This window comes from Aythya fuligula, chromosome 2 (assembly GCF_009819795.1).
Source record: "Aythya fuligula isolate bAytFul2 chromosome 2, bAytFul2.pri, whole genome shotgun sequence".
NCBI classification, from domain to species: domain Eukaryota; kingdom Metazoa; phylum Chordata; class Aves; order Anseriformes; family Anatidae; genus Aythya; species Aythya fuligula.
In genome coordinates, this window is record NC_045560.1 from 67,872,590 (window position 1) to 67,885,071 (window position 12,482).

Here is a 12,482-nt window from a genome sequence, read left to right on the forward strand (position 1 = left end):
TACTGAAAAAAATATACATTTCTGCACTCATTTGGTAAATATGTACAGTACCAACACTTATTTTAGCCTAGAACTAGGGAATGGGGGAGATTACAGATAAAAGTATTGCATTCTTTAGAGGCTATGAAGCCATTTCAGCAATAGGATCTCTCTCTTAGAGGACAAGCCACATGAGAATTTAAGACTATCACTGTACTGTGAAATGAAGCTATGTTTGCAGACTGGTAGTACAAGTGTATTCTTTGCTGTTTTTCCTTAGGCCACTAGAAATAGTCTTGAGTCCATCTGTGACCTAGAAATGCTGGGTAAGGGCCAACTTGGGCAAAAAGCAGAGACTTTATTTCCCTTTTATCTCAGCAAGCTCGTGTACGCCCCCCCCCCCCCCCCCCCCCCCCACAAAGATTTCTATTATGGGCATTACAGTAATCATGGCTGATGAAGGGACACGACGTAGGGAGCGTGGAGAGGCCGCTGCGCGTTTATTCCCCCTGACGGTCCCTGCCCTCAAGCCAAGCACCCCCACCCACCCCCAGCCCTAATGGCAGCCGCCCCGCCCTCAGCCCCGCCGCGCGACGGCAGGAGCGGGAGGAGAAAGGCGGTGGGAAGGGGATGGGCGGGCGGGGCGTGGCCTCCGCATGAGCGGGCGGCCAATGGGAGAGGCGCTATGCAAATGAGCGTGGGAGCCTGGCGGCGGGGCTGGCGGCGCAGCGGGGAGACGCGGCGGCGGCGGCGAGGATGATGATGATGATGGGGATGGGGATGGCGATGGCGGCGATGCGGCACTGAGCCCTGCCTGGCCGCCCCTCCGCAGCCATGAAGTACAAGGTGAGTTGCCGGGGAACCCCAGTGCCCGCTGCTCGGGCTCGGGTTAGCGGGGTTGGAGCTTTGGGGAGTCGCATTTTTTGGGGGGTGAAGGGGTTGTGCTGTCAAAAAAAACAAACAAAAAAAAACCAGCCAAACATTTTTCTTATCCAAAACAATAATAATAATAAAAAGCAACTTTATATTTAAAATAATAATAATAATAAAAAAGCAACTACATTTGCAAAGATAGGCAGCCCTCCCTGCTCTTCCCCATTAAATAAAAAGAAGGACTTGGACCTTCAAGACCCTTTATTAGAGTTTTATTCGGGAGACACAAATTTGCAGGCTTTTGTATTAATATTACTCCACTTAATTCCACTTGATCCTGCTATAAAATGTCTGGGCAAGGCACAGCTTCACTCATGGGGCTGTAGATTAGCATACCGACATACTGTAATGTTGTGCGATTAGGAAAAAAAAAAGGGGGGGGGAGGGAAGGAAAAACTTCACCTTCTCTGCCAAAAGTGACTGCAGCATCAGTGCAACGGGGAGGTGATTTAGAAATGTCATGCATGGTACGTGCTTGGAGACTTTGGACCGAAGATGGGCAGAGTTCAGTGTAAAGGAGCCCACATCCTGCAGTGGTGGATAAAGCTTAATGTGAGACGTCTGAGGGATGTCTAGGCAAGTCTACACTCATTCTTATGCCTTTCCGATGTCTGAGCTCAGCCCAGGGTTTGAAGATCTCTCATACCCAAACTTGGGAAAGTTTAGACTTCATTTTCAAAGCTGTTGTCAGTTTATCTCGTGGCAGTAAGAGTAACCAGGAAAGGGAGCTTGTTTGAGATACAGACTGACCAAGATACCCTGTGACTTTGGAAACTTTGATCTGCATCTGGTGGCTTTTTTTTTTTTCTTCAATTATTATTGTCTCTCAAATAACTGCTTTAAAGTCTGAGGTCAAATTCCTCTCATGCTCCTTTCCACTCCCCCTTCAGACCAGTTCAGGCGGACTTTGTACCTGCTTAGGAAAGCTGTGCCTCTCCTCAGGAAATATCAGGCAATTGGGAATAAAAGAGCACAGTGTCATTGTTAGACCTCCTGAAATGCTTTCCAGTTGTCCACAACTAAGCAGCACTTTTATCCCAGTAGCAAAATAGTGGTCCTGCATGGTTATGACAACTCCCTGACTTTTCTTGTAACCGTCCATCCTTCCTGTGCTTTACGATCACACTTCCTATGTAACCCAGTGGCACTGCAAGAATAGGAATTAATAAGGTAGTTGAAAAGGGGGAAGTCCGCCCTGTTCCATAATGCTTCCTGTGCCCCCGGTTTGGTTGGAATGAACACTTTGGTTTGAGGAGGTGATTACGTAATTCTAGACGGAGCATGCTAGACAAAGAAAGAGCAAGCCTTTTAAAAAGTTTTTTTTTTTTTTTTAAAGAGGGGTTTTGACCTCAGAAATCTTCTTGTCAGGCTACGATGTTTGCTTTCTTTAGGTAATGTGAAGTAGTTACTTGCACTGTTTAACTAGGACAAACATCCTTAGGTATACTTCATATCCCTGGATTAACATACAAAGAAATTACCTGCTTATTCAGTCTCAGATATTTTCTTTCTTTCTTTTTGTATAGGGAAACACAAAAGTCCTGTGCTTTTTATTGTTTACAGAAAATAAAGAAACAGAACATACTTATGTTCTGCCTGGGAATGTGACAGCTCTTCAGAGGTGGCATAGCTTCCAGGTGCAGAGTTGGGTCTGCTTCTTTGCTCATGGTATTATCCCGGTGGTGTTATTTTGGGGGTTGTCACTCTTTACTTTTGTTGTGATAGTCTGTCAGATAAGGCTTCATCTACTGAAGTGATTGAGGTCCATATTACTACTTAGGGTGTTAACGGAACAGGAACTGACTTGTGTGGGAGACCCCAAGTACATCTCTTCATCACTCCTGACTTCACTTTCAGTGTGACTAAACCCAAGGTTGTTTCTGGTCTAGAGTTAATTTCTGCTACTCAGTCTGTTATCTTCTCCCTTTTTTTTACTCATAAGCATTTTGAAAACTTACTCCCTCTCTTTGTTCTTTCACCCAAGTTTCTTTTATTCTTCATTCCACTCTTCAAACATTCTTCTAATACCCAAGTCCCCCGAATGCCAGGGAGGAAATTCATGTGGATTTCAGCAATTTTAGAACTTAACCTTAGATGTCTGTATATTTCTATATTTTATTTACTGTGTGAAATTCGGTGAAGATGTGACTGTAAACCAAGGACAGATTTGACCTCAGGTCAGGTATTCTTCTACCGTTCATGTACAAGTTAAATACTGGAGAATACAAAAGTTATTTTAGTTGAGCCATGGGAAGATAGGAAGCACTGAGCATAACAAATACATCTGTGCTGGTTGCTAGTATTTCTTAGTCTGAATTGTCTGAAAGCTACTTTCAGAAACTAATTCCTGTAGGGTGCAGTTGTATTATGGTAATGCCCCAGTTCTTCCTCATTTGATGGCAACAGCATCTTTTTGTGCTAAATCCCCATGTTCCACAAAATTGTATCCCCTCAAGTTCTCGAAGGATGCTATTCCAGTACTCTTGAAATCAGAAGGTGGAATCCACTCTTTCTGGAACCAAACACAGACTGATTGTGACTCCAAGGATGAAGCAGTTACGTCTGAAATGCAGTATGTCGGAACAGAAATATCTGTGGGTTACCGTGAACAGAAAAGAACATGGGTGGGAGAGGTTATCTCTGGCCAGTAATTCCAGTGCCCTATCTCTGGCACTGCAAGTGTGACACAAGCAAAAGAAGCAGGGTATTGTCATAACAAGGCTGTTGTGTTGTTGGCTGTTCACAAGCAAGACAAAAAAGAGGGGGAAGGAGAAAGGGGACTTAGCTGTTTACTAAAAGATTCATACAGTTGATGAAAGAGAAGAGAAAAAGAAGTACATTCCTTACCTCACTTAAGCCAAAAGGAATGACGTAGATGTAAAGTATGAGGTCTTGATTATCTATTTTTAGATAATATGTTGGGCAAGGAAGAAACCTAAGTAAATAGGGTTTGAAATGCCTGCCATTGGTGCTAAGGCACAGTGCTGTAATATATAGACTTGATTACAATGCCTGCGTGCCAAGACAAACAAAATAGTGTCGCTGGGAAGAAATACTATATTCCCAACCAGAAATGCTTGTGAAAAGCTGCTTGTAACCCTGGCAATGAAAGACTTCAAGCATTAGGCCATGTAAAGGGAAAAGAACTGCCTGTACTTTACTAACCAATCCTCTTTGTCTTGTTTATTCCTCACACTCTTTGTTTTCCTCTTTTTTTTTTTCTTTAATCTCAGCCATCACAGTGTGACAATCAAACCTAGAAGTAAGTAGGAGCTGTAAAACCTTGGAGAAGGTCATATTAGAGAAACATATTAGAGCAACAAACCAACAAAATGAAAACTGTACAAGTTTGTGCTGTCTCTGTTATGGTCATGAGTTTAGAGTAAAAGTTTCATGATTTTTCTCTCCTCTGTACGCATATGGAGGGAGATGGCAGAATCCCAGCAGGATCAGGCCTAATGGCATTTATCAGCAGCAGCACTAGTGAGAAGTAGCAGCAGGACTGGCTCCTTCACAAAACTTGGAGAGCCACCATAGTTCTCAGATTTCTGCTCTTCCCCACTCTGGCCTCTGCATGCTGCCCCTGCCCTCCGGTAGACTTACATACAGCTTCTAAGTCTCAAGTTTGTATTTATACACCTAATGGCAGTATTTGCCTCAGTACATCCAGGTATCTGAGAAACTTGTGACAGAATTTGTTTAGCCTCCCAGAGACGTCCTAAGATAGCAAGGTACTGTTAGTCTCATTTTGCAGGTGGAGGTGCCGGGTCTTAGATGTTACAGAACTTATTTCAGAGGGAGGAGCCAGGACAAAGTGTTACAGCTAACAGCATACAGTTTTTTGCATGTTCTCTAAACTTCTGTGTTTTCATGCTAACAGCTGCTCATTAGTAATGTAGCTGTAAGCTTGTTCATCAAGAGCTAGTTGTCTAAAACAATGCCGTACTATCTAATGAGATGATCAGATGGGGCCTTACCAGATTAGAGAGTAGAGCTGCCTAATAATAAGGCTTCATGGAAACATTTTCTGCAAAGGAAAAACTTCAAGCACAGGAAAAAAGTTTTGCAGCCCTTCTAAGCCAATGATCACCACTCTGCAGGACACAGGCTAGCGTTTGGAGAAGTCATATGAAGTGTTATTGCGAATTCAGCATTAACTCTGGGATCAGTTTGTAACACTGTATGGAATCACCTTTGGAATCTCAATCTCAAGCATGGCAACAGTCAGGGTTAGAAAAGATTATACTTGCACTGATAACTTATCGCTGAACATTGAACTCCTACGTGTGGTGTCTCAGGAGTTTGTGATTGAATTGCCTAGTACCTGTTGCTCTACAACATTACAAATACTAGAGTCATTGCAGTAGGGTCAGGCTTGACTAGTGACCCAAGTAAAAGTTGAGAGGAGGAAATTCTGAGTCACTCACAACCTCCCTGCTCCACTACTGGAAGGGGTGTCCCTGGTTGGCTTCTTTGGCCAACTTTAAACACAGTAAGAAACAATAATCTTATATTCATCGTCTTGCAAAGGACATGTACTCATGGCAGTGCTCTGAGAGAAGCAAGCCTACAGTCCTGCTCTTGCACAGGAGTGCAGGCAAAGAGGAATCTGGAATCTTTAGTGTCTGGAAATAGCAAACAGCGTGGTGTCTCTCTACATGCAAAGACTAGGAGAAACAATTGAAACACAGAGTTCCCTCCGTGTCTCAATGCCATTACCAAAGATGGGAGAAGCCATGGGAGGACTTCAGTACACAACAACTTGAGGTAGCAAAAGTCACTTTTGTTTTGCCTAATTTATTTAGATTAGCTTATCCCAAACACTTAGGTGTGTAAGTCCTATTGATACCAATAGGAGGTAAGCATGTTTTTGTCCCTAAAGTCTGGAGCACAAAGATCAGTATACACAGGTGTCCGCTTTAGCTGTGACAAAGCTGGAGAACCTGCGTCTTTGAGTGTTCCTACTTCTGCCTGCCCTTGATGAAGAGAAATTGCTGAACTTTTTGAGAGAGCAGATACCTCTAAAAGCCTACATTCAGCGGTGTTTGGAATCATAAATTTGGAAGTCACTTTTCAAGACACTTCTTTATGTAATACATGCTCTCTGAACACTCATGAAAGCAGTGGACGTTCATCAACAACAGTACTCCAACTGCCAAAATATGCTTTATAGTTGGTCTGCAGTAGGATTAATCAGACAGTCCTCTGGGTCTGTACTGCTAAAAATATTGCTGAATACATGCCATAAATATTTGTAAGTCAGGCTACTGCTAAGTAAATCTGCATTTAAAGGTACTCCTTGCTGCCTGTAAATGGCTGCAGCTCTCAGTATCAGTGAAGCTTTGTCTCTTTACAGCAATAAAGAGTACAGCCCTTGAGTTTTGCTACCTGTCTATCACAGGCTACTCTTGGCAAGTGACCTTTTTCATTTGCCTGTTGGTCTAGACGTTACAGTAGTGGAAACTGTCTTAATTTTAAGGAGTTCATTTTTCCATAGCGGATTTGGACATAGTTTGTGTTTGACAAGAAACAGGACTGCTAAAGCTATAGTATGCAGTCTGAGAAACCCAAGTGCTTAGCATGACAAAAACTTTTTTTTTTTTTTTTTTTTTTTTTTTCCTTTGTAGGGATGAAGCCTATTCCTGCCTTTATGTTTCTGTGTTTATTTCAAGGGTGCTTCATTCACAGTCCAAGTGAATTAGGCTGCCTGAGAAAGGAAGAGTAATAAGAAGGGGTTTACTCTATAGAAATGCAGTCAGCACATCAGAGGTCCTTTCTTAAACAGGCCTCACTCACAGCAAGGTTGAAAAATTTAGCAGGAGCAATAATGTGAATCATTTGGTCACAACAAATCTCAGAAAATGCTGTCCCATCCTAGGACTTTATCTCAATTCCTCCAGTGAATATTTTGCTTAGTTGAGGTCAGGAGGGAGGGAAGCACAGACTGAAGATTCTGTGATTGTCTTTGAAACATATATATATATATTATATAATATATATATGTTATATATATAAAATCCATCTGGAAGTGTACACTGTTTGTTTGACATGCAGTTTACAGTAGGTATGTTCATGAATACCTTTCTCCTAAGGACTTTACATCCAGATAAAAAGCTTAGGGTAATAAATCATCTTTTACTGTTACAGAAGGCTGTTACAGAAGAGCCTAGTTTACAAGCAGATATCTTCTTTTTTTTTCTCTCTCTGTCTTATCTTGGTTTACTTCATTTACAGCCCTTAAGCTCCACAAACCAGTCTCTCATGCAATCGAGAATACAGTTAAAGTTTTATTTCAATTTGAGAACAAGCATGGTAATGACAGCCGGCTAAAACACACTCCCTTCTTGCATCTCCATGAGAATGCTTCCCTAGAAAATGTCAGCTTGCCAAAAAATGAGCTGTGCTGGTACTTTGGTGACTTTCTGCTGACTTCTGGTGAGTGCCCAGTGGTCTGGAGAAGACCCTGATGGGACCTGCCAAGCCTCATCTGACAGCCAGGCCTGCCTACCCTGCAGGCGTGTGATCTCCAGGCAGCTGCGGCTTCTTGTCCCCCTGCCAGGCTGCAGGAGGGTGCCTGGGGACACAAGTTCCCAGGCTTGTTTTCCCCCAGTAACCTGAACTCTTGGGGCATCATCGCAAGTTGTGGCTGCTGTTTAGTAACTCAGGTGGGTGATGAAGTTATGGGAAAGGATGGCTTTCCCCTCTGTGAAGAGTTTTTGGAAAGAGCTGGGAGAAGAAAAACACATCCCAGTTCAGCTAAGTTTTAAATGTTAAAATCAATTAGTCATACTTTCCAAAGCTGAAGACATCACACAAAGGTCTGTGACAATACCGAAGTCTTATGCCTACACAGCTATGGTTTCTTGACAGTCAAGCTGTGATTGTATCCCCAAAGAGTTGCATATGGAAGGGTTAAATTTGGGAGCAAGAGGTTCTTTTAAGGAAAATTTCTCTGGAAGAAGGCTGCTCGCTAATGCCAGAAAATGGAAAACTGAGAACTCAAAACACAAGTTTCTGGATTCTTTCTTTCCATCCTTCCTTTTTTTTTTTTTTTTTTCCCTTCTGCTCCTTCAATTTTTACACATTCATCATCCAATCTCCTTTCATTAAGTTTTAATTGCTTGCCTCAGGGAAAGAGGTTAGGTTTTCCACATGCTCTTTGATTTTGAGGTACTGCGGTTTAATCACAGTGAGATAATATTTACTCTAGTGCTATTGTTTGCACACTTTATTTTTTCCTTTTTTTTTTTTTTTTTTCCTGTTGATATCACAGGAGGCACACAGTCCTCAGACAGATTTGAAAAGGCCTTTAAAAGTCATGGAGCTAGATCACACCCTTCCTTGGGTGGGGGGAAAGGAAACTGGTTACAAGGGTAAAATACGTACAGAAAACTCTGTGAGTTAGGTGTGGTGGAATTTCCCAAAATATCAATGGGTCTTGAAAGTAAGAAGTTAGGGGATGTGGTTTGTGTTCCCAGAAAGAGCAAAGAAAAGATTTCAACACTTTAGAAACTCAGGGGGCGGTGGAATAAGATCAGGATATGTGATCAGGGGATTGTTGCTCTGCCTCGCTGTTGATTGTGCTGTCTCTAAACATATCTGCCTTGTGTGATAGCTCCAAACCAGGCTGTGTGGTCTGACAACATACCAGCAGAGTGCATTAATCTCATGGGTGTCCCCCAACACTGAGCTAAAGCGCATTGCCTCAGCCAGGCCCTTTTCTAGCCCAGCTATGGCCTGTTCAGTCCCAGCATCAAGAGCTCAAGCAGGAGTTTACTATGTGTGGGAGGGAGCAGCCTCTTCTGCATGCTAACCAAGCACCTCAGAGGTCTAATGTGATGCAAAAGGCATTAATGGTACAACCACCCATCTCTACATCAAAGATAAGAGTTGATAAATCAACACCTTATGCAATGTCTGATCTAAAATTATATTTCTGTGATGATCTGTGTAATGCCCAGGAAAGCAGGGCAGCCCCCTGAGACCTCACATCCCCTCTAACTAAAACCAAATGAACAGCCAAACAAGGAAAAAAAAAAAAAAGCAAAAGAAACACAACCAGAAGAGGCAAAAGCATAGCTTGCTGTGCAATATAGAATTATCATTTTATTGCTCTTAATAGATTCTGAGCAAGGGAACTGTGTTTTCAACTCACTTGCCCAGTGTGAAATGTCAGGCACAGCAAAAAGCAGATGCACTCAGTGAAGAACAATGAAGGATCTTGTCTGCTAATAATCTTAATTTTCACATTTTTCCTTACCCCCATCTCCCTTTCATCACTAAGCAGCTGCTCTTATATTATCTTCTTTAGGATTCATGCACTTGGATTCCTTCCCAAATTGCAGGTTCACTGCGCTGCCTCAGTTTCGTAAAATACTTTGCTGACTGCCTGCAAAAAGTCTGGATACATGAGTCTCTCTTATATGCTTAAAAAGGGATAGCTGTGGTGAAACAAAAATGTCCTCAGAGCTGAGAGCATGTGGTCTCTCATGTGTTCACTTCATGCCTGAATCCCAGTTGTGGAAGAACTGATGGGCCACATCAGCAAGCAGGAGTGTGAAGTGCCTGAGCCCTAGCTGATCTGCTAGCTGATTGCCTGCCACCCCTCCTGGGTGGAATATCGTGCCTGTAAAAGCCGACTGTGAATATATCCAGAGCATGACAGGTATCATGCCCTCCTGTGGCTTACCCCAGCATGAACCAGTAAGGAGGGTACATATGGACTTATCAGCCTTACTTACTGCATAACTGGTCTCACTACCACAAGCAGCTCAGAGCAAACTCCTCAATTTAGGCCTCTCAGGCCAGACGAGAGCTGGGACAGCTCAGTGGAACACTGAAATTAGACACTTGCCTTTCCTCTCTGCAGACCCAAGATTTTCCACATCACAACTTCCAGACAGCTTGGCACGCTTCAGCATGACTGGCAGCCTGTGTTCCAGAGATACACAGGACCAGACTGAGGATACTCAGGGCAGAAGATCTGTTCTTGTTAGGGCTCTGCGCAGGCTGTCACCTCGTAGCTTGCTCTCTCATTAGCTGTAAAGTCAACCTTCCAAATATGTGCATGGAAAACTGCCTTTTTTTTTTCCAGATGGCGGGACTTGCAATTATTTTGGCTAGTAACATTTAACCAGAAAAGCGTCTTCTCTAAAACAGAGGGTTTTTTTTGTTTGTTTGTTTGTTTTTTTTTTGTTTTTTTTTTGTGGAAGAAAGCAAAGGAGAGCCTAAAGAAGGTAACTATGGCTTTTGCCTATGTTTCCCAGAGCCAGTGGACAGACCACCAGTCTGATCTGGGTGCTAAGGGCTTCTCAAAGTCCCTCTGCTTGTCCTGCTGAAGCTGCGGTAACAGCACTGCCCTGGTGGTGCAGCAAGCTGTTTCATATATGTTGTGGTAGCATTTCCTGCTTCCGCTGTGGAGCTATTGACTTAAGATAAAAGGTTAAGTACCTGCACACAGCTTGCTGCTGGCACCCAGCTACTATGGGTCTGCACACACACAGGCTGCTACCACCAAGCACTAAGGGACCATTTTGCAGTCCATAACCCATGCAAATCACTGCCTTCTTCCACATTAGAGGAGGACAGCAACAGACATTTTCCAAGGCTGAATGTCTTAGCCTGTCACCTTAGACAACTTGTATTAAATAGCCATTGTGAAAAGTTGCTTATTGTAGCTACAACTGTAACCTACTGTGCCTCAATAGATTCTCTCTTTGCCAATGCAGCACAGTAGATTCTTTATTTCAGGGGCAGTGACAGGGAGAAGTAGAAAGGGAGATGGGAGCTAAAAAGCACCAATTTAACACATCCAATGACTCTTTCACTATAGCTCTTCTGTCAGAAGGTGTAGTAGAGCATGAACATCACCCTTGCCTAGTGCTTATTGTCAAACTTTTTCTGTCAGAATAAAACGTACTGGATTTTCAGATCAGTTCTTCATTCTCAAAGGCAAATCATTACTATTAGGCCTACTGCAACCATACAAGAGTACATAAATGTTTAAGCTTACTGTGGAGCAGCAGTGATTCATCTTAAACCTAAAGCAGAAACAAGAGATAATGAAAACCACAAGGAGACAGGAGAATATTTACGAAAGTATTCTGTGATGGAGAGTTAAAAGCAATCCAACCAAGATGAAGCTTCTGGTTTGTGCACAGGCACTTATTTGGGGTGTCTTCCCTACCTTTCCTTCCTTTGCTGCTCTCTTCCTTTTCCTAAGCTATCAAAACTTAGAAAAGAAGCCATTTGGGCTTTTAAGAAACAATTTGTCCAATAATAGGAATCCCACCCTTCTTCAGATAAGAACAGAAGTGATTTCCCTGGTTCTATTTTTGCATAAACTCCACAGATAGGAAGCAATATTTAAAAACAAAACAAAGAAGAAAATAAAACACACAAAAAAACACAATGCCCCCTACTCTGGTTTGTGGGGTGTAGTATGCACAGACCTGTGTTCTCTGGAACATCATCAGATTGCACCTCTGAGGGAAGTGACTGCACTTCAGTGAGCTTACATTTGGCTGACCCTTTTCCTTCAGTGTTCATTCACGGCAGCACTGGCTAAGCACTCAGGTCAGCAGCTCTGCACCAGGAGCTTGGCACCACAGCCCTTGGCGCTTAAGGAGCCTTTTGTATTTAATCTCATAGCATGTCATTTATCATTCCTGTGTTTACTTGCATGGCTGCATGCACCTCACACGCTCTTGTTACCCACGTCACTGTCTGTGTTTACTCTAACAGCAGGAATAGATGTTTCCACCCCTCTCTCAGTTCCCTCTTCTGCCATTCAGTCTCATCAACAAGCAACCTTTCATTCTTCAAATTAAAAATAACAGAATTTTATCAGTTCCCTTTGCTTTAGGGAAGGCTAACAAAAATAGTTCGTATTTTTCAAAATATTTTTGTGTGTCTTTGTTCAGCTGCAGGCATGCTAGCCATTGATCACTGTAGGTTTAGGAGACAGGAGACAACTTTGACTTGTCTGAGATGGACTTCATGCAGTCTTTATGCATCTGAATCTGGCCTGTAATCTCTTTTGCATCTGAGAGGAAAAATAGTTTACGGAGAGATTTTTTATTTTTATTTTTTTTACTTCAGGTACTACATGTAGGACATGTGACAGCTTTCAGGGCAGCATCTTTTGTTCTCAGCCAGGTTTTACTGGGACATGCATCCTGGACTCAAAAGAGAAAAATCTAAAGTTTACAGAGAATATGAATGGATTTAGAGCTGGCATTGAAAAAACATGAAATACCAGGTTCACTTTATGTAGTGAACCCTTGAAAACTTTACTTCTGTCTCAATTGATGTTGAAATTTGGGACTGTGGGCACTGGAATCTGCATATCATCTAGAGAGTATCCAGTCAAGTCCAGAGAGTCCAGAGACTTTCCAGTCAAAAAAGTCAAAGCTCTTATTAACTGAAGCATGGCTGCTGTGCTGCTATAACACAGGAGATCAGGAGAACAGAGTTGTTTACAGACCATGGGTACTTTCAGTTTTAAGCGAGCACAATTGCAACTATCATGCAACTGAATTATATCATATATTATGACACATATATATGAT

The 12,482-nt window shown here is 42.6% G+C and overlaps 1 protein-coding gene across 1 annotated transcript in view; it reads left to right on the plus strand.

Moving 5' to 3' along the window:
* The first annotated feature begins 746 nt into the window (after positions 1–746).
* NEDD9 (neural precursor cell expressed, developmentally down-regulated 9) overlaps positions 747–12,482 on the plus strand; it is a 36,371-nt gene continuing 24,635 nt past the window's right edge. Inside the window, exon 1 of the mRNA XM_032182687.1 lies at positions 747–825. Within this exon, the coding sequence (XP_032038578.1) occupies positions 814–825 (12 nt within the window). The 5' untranslated portion in view covers positions 747–813. The remainder of the gene's footprint in view (positions 826–12,482) is intronic.